Below are 19,824 nucleotides of genomic sequence, written 5' to 3'. Positions count from 1 at the left end.
GAGAGGCTAACTCAGTAAGCTCTAATTTAGAAGATTAAATTTATAAGATACATTTAGAGGAGCCAAAAATTCACGAACAAGTCGTGCAGTGTGAGTAGGTGCATTATTATGGTGCAAAGTTACATAAACATATTTCACTGTACTTAAATGGTGTGGAGTCTGTGATTTTAATTAAATGATATCACGTCAGAAAAGTTTTTAACGTGTAATGTAAAAACATGTACGTGTTTTAACATGTAAAATTTTTAACGTAAATTGGTGGTAATGATTGTAAAAATTTTGACATACACTGCACTGTCCAGTTAAGAACAGTCTTGGCTTTGACAGATAGTATATCTACAACTTTTAATATTTTTAATTTCCTAACTATATACTTGAATTGTTCAGCTGTAACAGTATACAAGTCATATCCCACCGGCTTTGTCAAGTGGTGAACGCGTCTTCCCAAATCAGCTGATTTGGAAGTCTAGAGTTCCAGAGTTCAAGTCCTAGTAAATTCAGTTATTTTTGCACGGATTTGAATACTACTAGATCGTGGATACCGGTGATTTTTGGTGTTTGGGTTTCAATTAACCTCACATTTCAGGAATGGTCGAACACTGAGACTGTACAAGACTACACTATACATATCATTCGCTGAAGTATTATCTGAAAGATTATTACCAGAGGCTAAACAGGAAAAAGAAAGAAAAGTATATAAGTCATAACAATAATACAACTGTAATAAAGGAATTTATTATTAAATTATACTTTTTTTTGCCTTCAGTCATTTGACTGGTTTGATGCAGCTCTCCAAGATTCCCTATCTAGTGCTAGTCGTTTTATTTCGGTATACCCCCTACATCCCTAACAATTTGTTTTACATATTCCAAACGTTGCCTGCCTATACAATTGTTTTCCTTCTACCGGTCCCTCCAATATTAAAGCGACTATTTCAGGATGCCTTAATATGTGGCCTATAAGTCTGTCTCTTCTTTTAGCTATATCTTTCCAAATGCTTCTTTCATCTATTTGCTGCATCACCTCTTCATTTGTCACTTTATCCACCCATCTGATTTTTAACATTCTCCTATAGCACCGCATTTCAAAAGCTTCTAATCTTTTCTTCTCAGATACTCCGATCGTCCAAGTTTCACTTCCATATAAAGCAACACACCAAACGTGTACTTTCAAAAATCTTTTCCTGACATTTAAATTAATTTTTGACCTAAACAAATTATATTTCTGACTGAAGGCTCGTTTCGCCTCTGCTATTCGGCATTTTATATTGCTCCTGCTTCGTCCATCTTTAATAATTCTATTTCCCAAATAACAAAATTCTTCTACCTCCATAATCTTTTCTCTTCCTATTTTCACATTCAGTGGCCCATCTTTGTTATTTCTACTACATTTCATTACTTTTGTTTTGTGCTTGTTTATTTTCATGCGATAGTACTTGCGTAGGACTTCATCTATGTCATTCATTGTTTCTTCTTATTCTTCTTCTTCTTCTTCTTCTTCTTCAATTATTACTGTTGATGTTAGGTTCCTGTAAATGTTAGCAATTGTTATTCTATCTCTGTATTTGAAACCTAATTTTTTTATAATACTGAACATTTTATTCCAATCTACGTTATCGAACGCCTTTTCTAGGTCTATAAATGACAAGTATGTTGGTTTCTTTTTCTTTAATCTTCCTTCTACTATTAATCTGAGGCCTAAAATTGCTTTCCTTGCCCCTATACTTTTCCTGAAACCAAATTGTCTTCTAACATTTATTCCACTCTCCTCTCAATTCTTCTGTATAGAGTTCTAGTTAAGATTTTTGATGCATGACTAGTTAAACTAATTGTTCTGTATTCTTCACATTTATCTGCTCCTGCTTTCTTTGGTATCATGACTATAACACTTTTTTTGAAGTCTGACGGAACGTCCCCTTTATCATAAATATTACACACCAGTTTTTATAATCTATCAATCGCTTCCTCAGCTGCACTACACAGTAATTCTGCAGGTATTCCGCCTATTCCAGGAGCCTTTCTGTCATTCAAATCGTTTAATGCTTTCTTAATAAATTATACTACACAAGTGAAAGTATGATAATCGGGTTAAGTCTTACATCTCAGGGTTTTGACAGTTTTTGACATTTCAAAAAAAAAAAACAAGTTTCTATAATTTTAGCATTAATAATTTTCGGAAAGATACATATATTCGTATGTCTTTTTTTGTTGAATTTTATTAATTTTTATTTTTTTAATTTTTTTTTAATTGATATCTCAACCAATTTAGATGAAATTTGTCAGTTTTTATTTATGGAACATTGATGCAAATTCATTTTCATTACAGTGAGTTAAAAATGTGAGAATATATGGTCAACTTCAGTTCCATATCTCAAAATTTTAGTCAAAAAGTATAATATTTTTTTACATAGTTCTTTACACGAATAGTTATGTATTTTAATGTTGCAGTTATATTTCCTCACATAGCAGTCTGTCGAGGGCAAAGATCTCAGTAGTCAGAGATTTACATAACTTTGCCGGTTTGTGTGTGTGTGTGTGTGTGTGTGTGTGTGTGTTTTTGTGTGTGTGCACATGATTGAAACAAATAATTTATTTTTTATAGTTTATATTTCTTTTTTACTATTTCCATTTATATTTTTTTCCTTTTTAATTGCTACGTATGTGTGCTTCGAATAAGTGTATACTTACAGGGCTAACAAATTTACATATGTATGAAAAATTTAATTCAAACTTTATATGCGTATTAAAATATCCGTTTAACTTGTCTTTTAAATTTTTATCTAAGGTAGGAGATAAAAATAATACATTATTCACCACTGCCCTATCACCTTTGTTTACACGTAAAGTACATCTGCAAACAAATATAAAAATAAACAAAACTTAGTAAATTATATAATTTTTATTCACCATTAAACACAAATGTTTAGGTCCATGGTGTGTTAAACAGAAATATGATAAATATATTTTTATGTTTTTCATTTAATATATTGTTTAAAATATTTAATGTCTTAAAAATTTAATTCAAGTAAAAATTTAACTAATACATTCAATTACAATTGATTAATGTAAAATTGTAATTGCCATTAAACAACTGTACTCCTAGTATAATCAATAATTTATATGTATATGAATTAGAACCCACTATCACTGACTTTATTATCTAATTCTCCTATTTCCAGGATGAATTAAATTAGATTTATTATTTCGAAGGTTTAACAAAAGTATTGAAATAATTTTTTCATAAAAAGTCATTAAAGTGAAATAATCTAAGGAGTTAAAAACTTCGAGAAAAGATGAGCTAAATACTTAAAATATATCAGCTATGTTTATTATTAAACATAAAGTTAGTAAAGCAACTTAAAGTTAGTAAGCATTTACTATGAAGGAGTCATTGTAAACGAACTGAAAGGCGCATAGAGAGGATCTGTATCTTTAAACGAGAGAACAATCGGACGTCAGTGATAATAATATGAATATGTAATTCCAAAAAAAAAACTGAATTTGAAGTCATTACTGGATAACACAACAGTAATTCTCTCTTTTCCCGTAAAGTTGAATGTTTATTTATTCTAGAAAGAAATAAAAAAAAGAAAAAAAGGAAATCAAATATCCAACTAAAAATAATTCAGATCAATAAAATTAAAAGACTAAAATAAAAAAAATAAAAATTTAAAGAGTGTTAGGGAATGGTAAGTGATCGGTACTTACAATTATGAGATAAACTGGAAAACGATGCCGAGTACAAAACAGTTAAAAACTAGAAATTAATGGGATAATCTTATTAGACAATAAGCTAGTGTCAAGAGATGGTTTTCTCAATTATACTCTATGACAAAATTAACGGTGATCACAATGCACCGAATCTAAATTTCGTTCAGTTGCCCATCTCCTGCCTGCGGAAGAGGTTGCAGAGCCTCGAGATGGATGCATGGCGGCTGGAATGCTACACTACAACTAAGGGAAGATCCTTGTATAAATTTATTCAGGATCTGTAGGGATGGTATGCCTTGAATTAGTTTTTAAGGGCAACAGGTGCCCGGATGCTTACCAACCATGTTAATTTAAACCAATATCTGTTACGGTTCCGCCTGGCAGCTGATGAACAGTAACCCACCGGATTGGTCTAGCAGTGAATGCATCTTCGCAAATCAGCTGATTTGGAAGTACAGAGTTCCAGCGTTCAAGTCCTAGTAAAGTAGATAAAGCTGATGAGCTGTGCGTCTTCGGGGAGGTCTAGTCAAATGAACATTTGGTGTTTAACTCTCCTGCTCTTGGTTCCTCTAGCTGGGTTAGTTAGTTCAGAGGAAGACGATTAGGACATTCAAGATGTCCGGACGAGGCCTACAGCGAATGCAGTAAGCTGAGTGATTAAATCACCGATGCAAATGTCTACCAAGAAATTTGTATCGGTGGCATCCCAACGAGGCCAGGCTTATTACTATGAGATGTAAAAAGTCAGAGGGCGATATGCGACTCCCTTTAAAGCCCAAAACGGCAAGGAATAGGGGTGGGTGACAGGAACGTCACTAGGTAGTAGTTTACCTAAGGGAAAAGACTCCTACCGCACTGCTGTAGGAAGCAAGGGAGAGAAATTTGGTGCTCCATATCATACATTCGAGAGCAACCCAGAGAAATCACTTTGATGTGCGGGGATTCCCGATGTGGGCGATTAGCCGGCTGCTGTTTCGGCCTTCTGAGGGAACACGGTCAAGTGCTTCATCTTCATAGGTACTTGACTGCAGGACAGGGTTGAACGTTTTCTACCCTAATTAGATCGGGAATCTCAGGAAAATTCTAGCTCAATTATTGTTATACGGCACTGCAATTTCTTCATCTTCAGACGTTTTCAAAACGCCTTGCACTGCAACGTCTTCAAACGTTTTATTCATTGGCTTACTTGGCATTTCTCCCGCCACCTCCCCATTCGGTCACCCTAAAACGTAAGACTGAAAGTCTGTACGACAAACGGCTACTGAGCCTCGAAACAATTTAGCGACCAGTGTTCTAACTAGCTCCTACAGCTAACCTAAAAGCGTGAGCGGAATAAGCGTGGTACTATACATTACTCGCGTGTCCCACCGCCCACTTTTTATATATCACTAAAATGGGTAGGCGCACCCCGTCTACTACTAAAACATATATGACTATCAATAATTAAATTTATCTGGTCAAAGACAGCAATTCGGTGCCACGCCTAGGCCGCTGAATGCCAGCAAGTACCTGTCCAGATTAAAACGCTTGGAGCCTTAATCCGGATGGTAACCAGCTATATCTCTCGGTTAGCTTCCTACAGCTGCGCGCAGGAGTCTTTTCCGTTAGGTAAACTGCTTCATGTTTTATTCATGTGCAACCCTTTACTAATGACCCAGTACGAATCTGCTTTGAATGAATAAATGACGATTAAATGTGTAATTACTCGTATTTTATTCGCTGAATTTTTGTTCCTAATAATTCATGGATTATACAGTTCATCAAAATCTTTTCTATGTCTATACTTCAAACTACATTCATTAAAAAATGATCACCTACGGGATGGAAGTTTTCTGAATTATTCGTACTTCTGTTTCTTCAGGCCTGAAACGCAAACAGAAATGAAATAATTAGAATTCTTATTCAACAGGAATATAAGGCGACTAGAGCACGGTTGATACTTCAGTACACTGAGAGATGAAAAAAGAAACTTTTTCTAATTCAATTTGTCGAGGTACGGCTAGGAAATATAAGAATCGATCCTTTAATTACTTTTAAATGATTGCTGTGCACTTAGTTCTAAATGGAAAATTCCTATTCTTCTTTATTTTCACCTAAAAACACAGATTCTCAGGAGAGAGTAAAGAGTAATTCGAAACGATTGCGATCCCACACAAGTTTTCACTTCGGCCGTGCGGTCTTAAGCACACATATTTTTTTATTCTATTATTATATCATTGAAGATTGTAGTATATTATCCATCGAAGTACGGTACTTAATCCTCATCGATAATAGATAGACGTTCCAAAATACGTTATTTCTATAGTCATTATTAATTGGATAAAACTTCACACGACGTTAAATTTGACTGAAGAATTTAAAGAGATGAGTCCCACAGTGGTTGTTTCTCAATTATATTTTACAGATTTTTTTTAATCGGCCATAAGACTAATCGGAAATGGATGAACCAAATGACAGGTAAGGTTAGATGTATTTGTTTTTATAATTATTTATTATATTTATTTCTTATTGTTATCAATATAAATTTACAACAAAAAAAAACCAACTAACATGGAATTTTTTTATTCGGTATTTTTATTTTTCGTTTTTTAACAGTTGTTTTCAACAAATCACAGACGTATTTTTACTGCTATTTACTGAGTTCAAAAAAAAAAAAAAATTGTTCAGTATTAATTGCAATAAAACTGTGCGAACACTTTTAAAATTTGTTCAGTCAAATTAAATTTTAAAATATCATATTATTTTACCCATTAATACAGATTTTCCTCGATCGTAAATTTAGCCCAAATCTTTTCGTAATAACTAAAAAGTAGAACGTAGACACAAGTTTTTATAAAATGTTTGCTTTAACTTGTAGAATGTACATTGTTTATGAATTCATATGAAATTTATATGTTTTTAGGGGACTCCTGATAAATATTTTTTATAACAGAAAATTAATAGTGTCAATTATGTACTTATAATTTTTTTTAAATAACGCTTACCTTACGAAAAATGTCTTTGATTTCATCCCATACCAACTGAAAAATTATTAAATGATAATTAGTTATGGATATTTATAGCATTATTAACATATAATATTCTTAATTATTACAAATAATACTTTTTTTGCGTTTACTCTAAATTAAAGGATTGGTTAAAATTTTAGAATAAAAATAAATAACTTTTTAAATCGATTGAAATGTATGCTGCTAGGGCGAAAAACAAACTGTAAAACTTATAAAACATTGCCAAAGGTACTACCATCGTCATCACTACCATTTCATTAAATATTCCGCATTTTTTAAAACTTTTTCTTACTAATTCCGTGGAAATACCTTGCCAAGCATCTTTTAACCAAACACAAATCTGGGCGTTTGATTCTTCCTGCAGGCGTGAGAAAGAAATTTTCATCAGCCATCCATTTACTGTACAGTTGTTTAATGCAGTTTTGAACGGTTACCAGTTCATCCACAACTTGTTCATAACGTTACCAGTTATCCACAACTGTACAGTTGTGGATGACAGAGCGTGTAGACGTGTTTTCTTGTCAAGACGCGATCTTGTGCTTTTTCAGTTGGATTTTTGGTTATTTAATTGGAACAGGACATTGTAAACTTTTGAGGTAAGGATAACGGACAAGTGTATACTTTTTTATGAGTTTTGGATGTGGATAACTAAAGTTATTAGAGTTTAAAAAAAAAAGAAACAAATATTTGAATGAAGTGAAGTGTTTACTGTTCTTTTTAACTTTTTGGAGAACAATTAAGGTCCTTCTAGTGGTGTAATAATCATTGTGAGTCATTACGTGTCAATTTAATTCAATACAGTGAGTTAAAAACCATTTTGAATTAGTATTTTTAGAACTTTAAAGTTATACTTATTAACTAATATAGAGTAAAATTTTCTAAGTGAAACGGCAAGCTTTGTCTTGTCTGTTACGTCACTAGTAAAAGTAGTAAACAAGGACTTGTAAAATTTTTCGTAGAATTTATACTATAAGAATTTTTCTAAGTGTTGAGACATACTTTATACGGGCAAATCCTTATCCTCCATATTTCCTGTAATTTTAACAATAGAACCAAACTTCCTTGAGATCTATCCGATCCAAAAATTTCCCTACCCTTTGACCCCCTCCCCCCCAAAAATTTTGGATCATATTTTCGGTTAGATACATTTTACCTCCCACCCCTCACCTACCCAAAATTTTCTTTTTGGGGCACCCGACCGTGTGGGGTATCGTTGGATGCGGAATCGCACCCTGATACCAAATCCAAGGTATGAGACGACGTGGCTCGCTGCCCGTTGAAGATACAGCCTCGCAAGAGGCTGGACCCTCGCGAAGGAATACTGGAAAGAAGGAAAACACTACAGAAGAAACCGATGGTATGGACATCAGTGTAGCTAGTCAAGATAAGATAAAATGGAAAACCGTTGAGGGGAGAGCGGCTAAAAGAGCAAGAGCCGGCTCGTCATAGTAGGAGGAGACCCCCTCTTACGTTAAAAGAAGTCACTTACAAGTTAGGGAATGCATTGGTTCAACTGAAACAAGTGACTGGTAAGGCGAGTGCAACAGCAATTAAAGCACACGAAAGAGAATTGACAGACATTTATTAGGAACTACTGAGACTCAACGAAGAGTCACCGGATGTGACAAACCAGAGCACACAGACCGAGGGTCACTATAAAAGTGAAATGTCCAACATACTTGACGTCGACTTATCAGATGAACAACTCATCGACCGATTACCAACTAGATGGTCCACATGGGTGACGAACCGGCTGACTCAGGTAAGTGTTTTAAGACCTGGAGACGACAGTTGCCACTTCGTGGACTTAAATGGTTAGAGGCCCAACGGTAAGTACGCAGAGGCGAGACCGGGTGCAACGATTTTGCAAGATTCCACAATTCTGGATGACAACAAAATAACCACGGGAGGAACAAAATATACAGTCATTTACGATTCTGGTAGTGGAGACAAGGCTATGGCAATCCATGTAATAAAGGCACTCAGAAGGGTGGTTGGAAAATTAGAGTCCTCCTTTTTCGTAATGCCCACCGGTCCGGCTGGAATATTAATTAAGAAAATTGTAATATATTTAATGAGAAAGGGCAAAACCCTCCCTAGAATGGTGCTTCCTAACCTGGGTGATCAGGTGAGAGCAAGGTCTAGATCAGCATCGGCGAGACGAGGAACGCCACCGGTTGTTGGGAACAAAACGGTAGTCGTTAAAGCGCCAGGAAAGTCATACGCAGACCTCCTAAAGACCATGAAAGAAAAAATCAAAGCAGAAGAAGCCTGGGAGATACTGTCTATTAGGAAAGGCAAAGATCAACAGTTAGAGGTTAGAATAAGCGGGTCGCAAAAAGCAGGAGAGTTCTCTTTGTTACTTTAGAACAGGGTAGAGGAACTCCAGGTAGACATCAGAACAAAAGGGGATCGTAAAACGGTGGTACATGTGAAAGACATGCTCTGTGATACCACGGAACAAGAGGTCAAAGAGGCGGTGGAAAAGGTAATTGGCATAGAAAAAAGTTTTCAGGTAACATCTCAAAGAGAAGCATATGGGAATACCAAAAATGCCACTGTCATTACCACCCATAGGGGAGCGACAAAAATCATTGCATCTAGACTGAGAGTCCGCTGGGTGAGGAGTAGAGCGTATATTAGAACGGAAAATGAGAAATGCTACCGTTGCTGGGGGACCGGGCATGGTAGGAGAGACTGCAAAGGACCGGATCGTTCTGACTTGTGCTTCAACTGCGGGAAATCGGGCCATGTGATTAAAGACTGCAGAGAAGCAACAAAATGTCTAGACTGCAGAAGCACGACACATAGAACTAGCAGTTTGGATTGCAATAGGAATCATGAGTAAGATACTCTTAATAAATAACAATAGAAGTTTATTATTATCATGCGAACTGTCTACAGAGATTGCCACAAGGGGCAACTACAACTTCCTGGTAGCCACTGAACCTAATGTAAATTCAGTGGCTAGAGGTCAATGGGTACCAGATAGAAACGGGGATGTGACTATCAGGGGGATTGTAGGTAATATAGACTATAGCCTATACTACAGAAATAAGGGTATTGTGGCTATAGAGCTGCGTGACATAGTAATCATTGGGGTATACATCAGCCCAAACTGCGCTCTGGGGTTTTTTCAACACTGAATATTTAATCTACAAATCATGATGCGGTCCCGTAAGAGAGCAATAGTGGTAGGAGATTTCAATTGCAGAACCGCCCTGGCTGGGGCTGCTTCTTCTAACGCCAGAGGAAAAATCCTAGAAGATCTACTGGAGGTTACAGGTGCGATTTGTGTGAATTATGGAGCAGCCACAGAATAACGCTAGGGGGCACGAATCGATTATCGACCTGGTAATAATAGATAGTAGAATGCGTATCGACACAATTGATTTCTCAGTGCTTAATAAAGAGACTGGAAGTGACCACAAGGCTGTTTCGATTACCATTAGAGACCGTCCTTCAAGAGTAATGCAGATAAACATCAACCATAGGCTGATAGATTATCAGATTCACCGTGTAACTAGGGAAGCGTCAAATAAGATCATGAGTTGTGCGCGGAGAGATCCGAGACCGGGGATGCTAACCTGCCGTGCCGGGCGTACTACCGGTGGGCGGGGGACGCCTCCTTAGAGTAAATGGACACTCTCCCCAACTGAGTTATACTTAATTGGATATCCGGTTGGGGGGAGAAGAGGATAAAAAAAAAAAGATTTGAACGGTTAATTAATGGAGACATCTGATGGTTGCAATAAAGATGTCAATTCTCCTGGAATTATTACTTGGTCTGTCATACCCTTTTTTAAAATATCTTTTACTTTATCAGTCGTTTGCCCCCGATAACTATCATTACTAGCATACCGGTATTTTTTTATTAAGTAAATCTCCTGATCACTATTGCCATACACACCTGATCCGATCTAAAATTAAGGTTTCGTCCGTCCAACCTGATTCCTGTGCTCTGATAATGACTCCATTTACCTGTACGGTAGAAAGAGTTTTTCTTTTAAAAACAATGTACGGAGTTAATTTTGATCCATCAGAAGTAATGCAAAGCATAACACTACACGTTTGTTTTTCATTATCACCAGTGCGAATCGTAACACTTTTTTCACCTTTTTTGTTTACGGTTTTGTCAAACGGCATTTCAAAATATACGGAGGTTTGATCAGCGTTTCCTGTTTGAGAAGGCAAATAGCCTTTATCTTTTCTAAGATTTATTATGTATTTGTGGAAATGTAATATTTTTTGTTCATAAGCGTCTTTCGTCTTATTGACAAATCATTTCGTGGAAAAAATCGTGTTATCCATTCACGGCTTGTTTTAAAACCAACTTTATTCAATAATTTAACGATTTCACTAGCATATGATTGACATTTCTTTCGTGACAGCATATCCGCATTTCCTTTTTTTCCATAACAAAGTAATAAAATTTTTTTTTCTACGTCTGTGTATTTTGATTTTAAGCCACGAAAACCCCTTTTATTACCAGTGTCTTTCACCAGAAGTTGTTTCTTCTTACGCCAGTTTCGAGTGTTTCGAGTGCAGCTTTCAACTAGGTCAAAGTTTCTTCCTGCCGCCCGATTTCCAATTTTTCAGCCTCTTCTATAACGCGCAGTTTTTTATTTACTCTAAAAGATCGTAGACGCTGTCCTTTTGTACTCATTTTAATGCTGTAATTAAAATCAATCACCGTATTAAACTATCACAAGATAAACTAAACAGATAAAATGCACATAACCGTCTACATATACAAACAGTACAACGACTATGGGGAATAGACAAACGACGATGGGTAACTGATACTGTAACTGTAGTGTCATTAGAACCGGATGCAGCCTATACAGAATGAATCGGTTTTATAAAAATACCGTAACTTCATTCCTATCGATAATATGAACAGGATGTTAATAATTAAGGATGAATTCTGTATAAGCGGCATCCGGTATTGATAAACGAAAGCCTAATGTAACTATATTTATGAGACTGAATTAAAAATGTACTGTCGCATGTTCACGATTCAATAATTATATTGATAGATAACACACTAAAAATGTTTTATAAATACAATTTATTAGTGTTAAATAATTTACAATATACAAAAACGAAATAATTCAAGTTAAAAACGAAGTTAGTAATTTAATAACAATTAAGTTATAAATACTGAAATTTAGTTCCGATTTACTACTTTATACACTTTATATTTATTACTACTATATTATATACTTTATAATATCCTTACATTTCTGCTTTAACTTGGAAACACTGTAAGAGCTCAAGTAGGGTGTGCTACCCGTCTTCCGCATGGCGTGGATATAGTTCCATCAAGCTGTCACCTGCCTGGTCACTTAAAGGATTGTAAAAGTGAGAAAAATTCGATTCGAAAAGAAGCTATCGAAATATGTAAGGGTAGGTCGAAAGATTTCACTTCTAAGATAAGTTAAACTTCCTGACCATTGAAATGTATCGCAGTAGCAGAAGATTGCACACAGAAATTAGTATTCAAGTTACTTGACTGAATTTGATAAATGAAATTCGTATTTCAACCTTTTCCTACCTCATGGTATAAAAATATAATAAAACATACTCACGTGTCAGTTCTTGATATTATCCATTTTTTTGGGCTGAAAAATGTGTAAATTTATTTAAATATAATTTCAAAAACATACATAAATAATTTTAAATACATAATACATGTATGGGTAGGTATTTTAGGAAATATTAAATTATAATTTTTTTTTTTAAATGGCGTGACAGAAATTTAGTATCAACTTGTCTTCTGCACGGTATAAAACATAGATTTTGAAGTAACGAGAACTGTTATAATAATTTTTTCCCATGGTTTAAATAAACTTTTTAAACTTGGTTTAAACTTTTTCAGTTTTCCAAATTTTACATAATTAAAATATGAAAAATTCTTATATGTCAATAATTCTTTAATCTTATATTCACGATACAAGTAGTCACATTTTTCCATTTCAAAATTAAATTAAATTAATAAAAATAAAATATCGGAAGGCTGAGTCATAATTCACTGATGTAAATATCTACCGAGGCATTTACATCGGTGACATTCTAACGAGGTCTGGCTAATTACTGCGAGGTGTAATCAGTTAGAGGCTCAAAAGACGACTTCCGTTAAAGCCCATCAAGGCTATGAACCGGGGGGTTGGTATGGCGACCGAAGTCTACACAAGGCGGGTGTCTTCCGTTACGGGGGTTGTCTGCAACTTATGTCTTTATAAGTCCTTTTCTAGAAATAACCTCTTTTTGGTTTCTTCTGGATTCTTCTTTTCTTTATTTTCTCTCTTTCTTCTTTCTGAAAGATTTTCTAAACGTTACAGTACTTTCAAAAGATATATTCGAAGCGATATTGTTTAATTTCATCGGCAGATGATTTCATGGCATCTCTGAGGAACGTATTTGTATACTGAGAAAGTGAGTTGACGAAATTTATTAAAAATGTATTTTGTTTTTGACCTAAAAAATACAAGTACGTTAATTTATTAAAATTATATTTTACTGATAATAGCTTCTGGTATCAAAAAAGCTTCAAATAATTCAAAATAACATGTATTTTATTTTAAACATCTTTGCTTTTCTTTATTTTTGTAATATTGACATCATGTTCATTAATAATGTCTATTTAAAAAAACTATAATTAATTTTTGTGAATAGGCACAAATAATCTTACGTTAAAATAGATTTGCTTACAAACAAAAAAAAAAAAAATGATAAAAAAACATAGAAAACCAGTTGTTTTTAAAATTATTACCATCAAAACATTATCAATTTTTTATTGAAGTCAAGTCAAGATCAAATATTTTATTTTCAACTGCCTTGTGAAATTTTTTAAAACAGTACACACGTAAAATCACCTGTAATTTCTTAAAAATATAAACACCTTGATTATAAATAGTCACCTAAATATAAACACCTTGAAGGTCAATAAATATAAATACCTTGAAGGTGTAAAACACTTTACACCTTCGTCTCGCATTAGTTTCATTTCTGACTATAATACGGTCAGTTTTCTCTTTATGTACATTGTCTGGTAAACTCGGTTTACTGCAGTGTCACAAAAGTAAATTTCTGTCGGAATAGAATGGAATGCAAAGTTGGCGGGAATTTATTACTCCCTACTTATCGCAGAACCTGGACAGAGTCCCTTGCTGCTGGATGATTCTAATCGGGCTTGTTTTTTTTAAAAGGGTTATTTTATATCTCGGGTCTAATTTTTCAAGTTTTGTGTATTATTATTTTTGTGAATTTAAGACGGATTTAGTTGCATTCCAATCCGTTGTTGAACCAGCGTTATCGAACCCATTTTATGGGCCGACCGCGGAAGGCTAGGCTTATAGAGCCTGTCCTCCCGACGTAATTCCCCTTCAGACCGTTTACTGAAGTCCTTTCGGTGCTAACGCTTAATAAGCTAGCAGGAATACGCCACAACGGGGCACTAACTATAAGGAGGGAGCAATGCGACCCCTACTCCGGAGGAGTCGCAATTGCTGGTTTATTTTATCTAAATAGTAAGTTTTAGAAAGGAGAGGTTGTGTAGAAGTTCTTCATCCACTTCTGTTATGGCTGCCTTCCAGGACGCATCTCTGCTGGTCTCTGTTCCGGACTCCAGTCCGTGATGTTGGGACGAGTAGAGGGTCTTCCTTCTTCTTCATCTTCTTCTTCTCCCTCTTCTTCTTCCGATGACCTCTTCATTCTTCTTTGGCCTGCACTTTCCGAGAATTGGTAGTAACCGAAGTTACATACCGCTAACCTTAAAATTCCCGAGGCCCCGAAGGGCTGAACGGGGGAAAGTGCAGGTTTCTTCGTTTTTCCGTGCTGTCAGTGGCTGCTGGGCTGATGGCTGCTGGGCTCGTTCCCTCTTTCTTCTTTCTTGAAAGGAAAGGTAATAGGGAACTTACAAAATGGCGATACCTAATCGCGATCGCGGTTTTGGGGCGGCGGTTTTCTAAGAAGAAGTAAACAGAAATTATTTACTGCAAATAATTATTAATCTCCAGACACACGTATGTCCGGGAAGGGGTTGGGGGGACCGCGTGGCCGCAATGAAGAAACCATTTGTTTGTTGTGGTGGCCGTTAGTATCTGCAACATAAGAAACAGAACACACAGACGAAAAAAAAAATATATATATTGACTTTTATTTTATTTTAGGGTGGCAGGATGAAAGGAAGGAAGGCCGTTTCCCAAGTCGGCACGACGAGTCGTTCCACATCCATGTTTCTCCCGTTTCTGAAACTCTGAAACAAGAGAAACAAAACACACGCGGAAAAAAAAGTGATGTCCGCGTTTTTGTTTTAACTACGACTTACCGTATTTGATGTCTTCAGAGAGTATAACTCGCGAAAACTATTCACTCGCGATCCCGGAAACGTTTCTTACGCATTATTCTGTTTGTGGCTCATGCGGTATGGAGGCCCCTAAGCCTGGTTTGTCGATTCTCGGCTCCCGCACCGCACCATCACGGTGGTTCGTCCAGTACGGCGTGAGGCCGCTTCCTTACAACTGTCGGGGTTGGGTCCTCTCGGCAGATGTCCCGAAGATGACTGTGTTCGGACACAGCCGCTCTCCCGAACAATCTGCGCGCCTGCGCCACCCCCACCTCGGACACGGATTGAAATCTCGCATCAGATCGGAGAGTGGCGTTCCTGACGAACCACGGAGCTCCAAAGATCGTCCGAAACGCGATGTTTTGGACGGCCTCGATCTTCTTTTGAAGCGAAGAGCTCAACACTGCCCCCCATGCCGGGTAAGCATATGTCAGAATCGGCAGTACGTACAGCGGAAAAATGAGTAGCTTAGTTGCCAGTGGGTACGGGCTGGCACTGTTCAGCACTGGGTATAGCGAGGCTCTGGCGGCCAAATTTCTGTCACTTACGTTAAGTTTTCCAATTTTTCTGATCGAAGTAACAACAAAACTGCGATTGAAATTCTATCCGGCTAGTTTTTTTATTTTTATTGTTATTATTGAATTATTATTTATCATAAATTTCTTTTTACGATTTTAGATTAATAATTATTAATAAATCAATATGTTTAAATTAAAAAAAACTTAAAAAAAGATGAAGTCTGAATCGAACCGGTGTGCCTCCCCTTGTAGAATCAAAATATTTCATTAATTAAAATTTATTTGGCTATAATTTTGGAACCAATGAAAATAAGTTCCACTTATGATATATCGTTGAAAAGCTCTCAATGAGAGCTTATTACTGCAGTTAAGAAAAAGTCCAAAATATAATTTTTGATTTTGGGCTTTATTTGGACACTTTTGGTGCAGTCGATTGCAATCAAAAGAGGACATGCTCAACTAGATGATACTAAGTCCTAAATCCAAAATTTTAACATCCTACGGCTAACCGTTTTTGAATTATGCGAGATATATATGTACGCACGAAAGTCATGCCGAAACTAGTAAAAATGGATTACGGGATGGTCAAAATGAGGATTTCCGTTGAAATCTGAAAACCGACATTTTTTGGTATCACAATACTTTCTTTACTTCGTACAAGGAAGTAAAAATTACACACATAATTTTATATTGTTGCGTTTACGCAACGTTGAGAAGAAATGGGATTTAATGATATCACAAATCTCAGTTAACAAGGAATTTGGTAGCGGATATAGAAGTTGAGAGACTAAAATTTGTAATATATCTGAATGGCCCTTCCGTTAACGCGTAACTACCGAAAATACTGCCACAACATTATCTTCTTTACTTTATGTAAAACAGTCTAGTGGACAATTGATTACTTCCATACAAATCAAATACCTACTATAATCCTCTTTTCTAGAATACTTCTCTACAAGTTGCCGCAAAAATGATATTATTTAAACACATTCTGGTATTTTACAAGTAAATAAAGTTTTACGTGGAAAGTAACTGTTTAAGTCTGTCTGAATCCTATTTTTTTATGTCATTCTCGTGTTTAATTAAAAGAAATGTTTAGGAAACATTTAGGCATTTGTTAAGTGATATGACAATAAATATAATTAGAGAGATTATAATGTAAAAATATGCAAGAAAAACAATGAAATTATCAAATATGGATAAAAAAATTGATTGACATTAGTTTTATTAATGTCTAAATAATTGACATGATAAAAGTCGATAATGCTACGTGATTTTACAATTTCACAGTACAGTTAGTTCGACTAAATTTATATTACTCGAACTAAAGAGATAGTCAAAAGCAACTGTACAGACACATACGATTTAAAATTAGATATTATTTTCTTAATTACTTTATAGCTGTGGACATTTTGAATCGAAAGATGAACTTTTGATTACGTAGTTCGTTAGAACTTCGTCGGTAAGAGGTGACGAAGTCGACGAACTACGTTTACAGTTCTAAAATTATATAACCTAACAATGAAATGAAAATGTGAAAACAATTTATTTCAGTTTAGTTAGATTAGTAATAAAGAATACGTTCAAAAAATACCTCGGATTTTGTTAGACAACGTTTTTTTGATGAACCGCGGGACTCGATTGTCATTTTATTAATTTTTTTATGTGCGTTAACGAATTGCACCGCTAGATAGCAGTACTTGAAAGTACTAGGTAGAGTACAAAAACTTGATAATGTGCTTGAATAATAAATAATACACTATAAATAGTTTTAATAGTAATTGATGTTATGTAAATGACAGTACTGAAGATGAAACAATTTTTTTAAATCCATCACTTCTTTTAAAAAAGATATATAAAAGTATTAGTTTAAAAGAGATTATACTAGTTTTATTAAAAAAGGAATAAATAAAACAGAAATAAATTCAATTGGTAAAATTTAACCATAAAAATCGAGGGGTCACTTGCAAAACAAATAAGTGTAATATTACATCACTGATTTTCGATTCAAAAAAGGTAATTATATTAGTTTTATTAAAAAAGAAAAAATACGGTATGAAGTAAATGATATGACTATTAACAAAAAAATTGGCCGTGAAATTCAATTTGTTTGTTCTAAGGCAATAAATTTTAATAAAAAGTCCATAAGATAAAAAACAGTAATTCATAAAAAAAAATAAAAGAATAATCTAACAAAATGCAGTGATATCTAAAAAAATTACAATGAAATTGCAAACCGTACGGTAAGTCTTGCAGATATCATTTCTTCCGCTCAAAAAACAAAAATTTCTGTAATATAAATAAAACTGTTTTTAATAAAACTATACTGATATCAGAAAAAGTAAGACACTACATTTCTATTACCAACATCTGTAACTAGTTAAGAATTTTCTTTTAAAAAAATACATGTTAAATATATGTAATAGACAGTAAATATACAATAATAGATAATAAACAATGTTTAACCGTTCAATATAATAAGCAAAAAAAAAAGAAAAATATGTTACAAAACTCTTACCGGTCCGATTTCATTTATATGTAACAGATATCACATTTACAGAAATAATACAATTCTTATGATTATTCGCTGTTTAATAAATGAAACTGGGCAAATAAGAGTTTTGTAATAATTTTTTCTTTTTTTTCTTATTATATGGAATGCTTAATATTGTTTATTATCCATTATTGAATATCTATTGTCTATTGAAAATATTTCAAAATGTATTTTTTTTAAAGAAAATTCTAAATTAATAACAGATTATGATAACAGAAATGTAGCGTCTTACTTTTTTTGATACAAGTGTCGTTTTGTTAAAAACCGTTTTATTCATATTACAGACATTTTTGTTTTTTGAGTAATATCTTACAGTTGTTCAATTTTTAACTACTTGCAGCAGTGAAATAATGCCGGTTCATATGCCAGTAATCGGGATAAAGAACATACCTGTTCTGTATCACTGTTTATTTTAAATAATACTTTCATTCTTTATAAGGAGTATTTTGTTTTAATTTGGTCTGTTCATAATAACTATATCTTACAACCATAAAATGTGTAATATAATTTTTCAACAATGTTTATTTTTTAAATCAGGCGTTCAAGTGTGGGTGTCAATGTTACAGATTTTTTTTCAATTTTACTAATAAGATTTAGTTAATTATTTGACAAAAGAAAATTAATAATAACGGTGTCATAAAATATCATTTTTATCATAAATTTTCTTGTGTTTGAAGCAATAAAATAAACTTATTTATTTTCTTACCACTTAAAATATGCTATAAGAACATAGTCTTTCATTCTGGAACAAAGAAAAATTAAATTAAATTATTTCAATGAAAATTATTCATTATACCTTGTTGATTATTAGTGCAGAAATTTAATATTAGAGAAAGAAAAAACACTTATGTCAAAACAAATAACAAAACTACTTACATAAAAACATAATATCTTGCCCTACAAACCACAGGATTATTTACATACATTTAAGGGACTGGTTTCTTTTAATTAAAAAAAAAAAAAATGGTTTTTCAATTTTATGATGTTCAGCCATAGATCTGTAACGTTTATTTAGTAACATCAAAACAACTTAAACATGTATTGTAATGTTAATATACCTTTTTTTCGGAGGGCGGGGTGGTAAAGTGTTGTTAAAAACTGAAAGAACTAAAATGATTAAGATACAGTAGCATTTAAAGAAACATTCATTTGATGCGATTATTCACACAATATGAAAAGTTTGTGTAAGTTGTAGATTAAATTGAATGTTTTCAAGGAAGATTGAAAATACTCACTGATAAAGAAATTTTTTAAAGATTTCAGTAAAAATCGATCGTTTTCCCTAATTTCAATGTCAGTAAAACTAATACGCACAGTAAAATTTATTAAGAAATACCTAATGTTGAATATTTAGAAATATTACTTACACTAATATCTTTTTTCTGATCGGTAAGGTTTCAGCTGGCGTGGGACACGGAGATATTCCTCCTGATTGGCGATTTATATAAAATACTGGATAAAGAAGAAAAATTGATAACAGTATCATTAGATCTTGAAAAGGCATTTGATAGGCTTAAATTGGTGACTGTGATATCAATGTTTACACATCTTAAATGTTTACTCATTTTTAGAAAGTCAACTACTATCATTAAAATAATGCATTCATATCAGTAACTTGAATGATATGAAGTACGATTTATCACAGTAACATACGTTAAGTTATATAAAATAAGATATGTAAATT

The 19,824-nt window shown here is 34.0% G+C and overlaps 1 protein-coding gene across 6 annotated transcripts in view; it reads right to left on the bottom strand.

Annotated features, from left to right (window-relative positions):
• Window positions 1-19,824, bottom strand: part of LOC142332849 (uncharacterized) — a 65,227-nt gene that overhangs the window by 5,462 nt on the left and 39,941 nt on the right. For 4 of the 6 annotated variants that reach the window (XM_075379498.1, XM_075379497.1, XM_075379499.1 and 1 more), the window contains 5 exons: window positions 18,847-18,882; window positions 12,310-12,342; window positions 6,695-6,730; window positions 5,529-5,573; window positions 2,688-2,850 (listed from right to left, as the gene is read on the bottom strand). In XM_075379498.1, the coding sequence (XP_075235613.1) occupies window positions 2,688-2,850; window positions 5,529-5,573; window positions 6,695-6,730; window positions 12,310-12,342; window positions 18,847-18,882 (313 nt within the window). The remainder of the gene's footprint in view (window positions 1-2,687; window positions 2,851-5,528; window positions 5,574-6,694; window positions 6,731-12,309; window positions 12,343-18,846; window positions 18,883-19,824) is intronic. The other 2 variants (XR_012758409.1, XM_075379500.1) reach the window with 2 other exon arrangements.

Source organism: Lycorma delicatula, chromosome 12 (assembly GCF_047948215.1).
Source record: "Lycorma delicatula isolate Av1 chromosome 12, ASM4794821v1, whole genome shotgun sequence".
NCBI classification, from domain to species: domain Eukaryota; kingdom Metazoa; phylum Arthropoda; class Insecta; order Hemiptera; family Fulgoridae; genus Lycorma; species Lycorma delicatula.
Note: the sequence above shows the minus strand (reverse complement) of the source record. Positions and strands in the feature narration are given on the sequence as shown.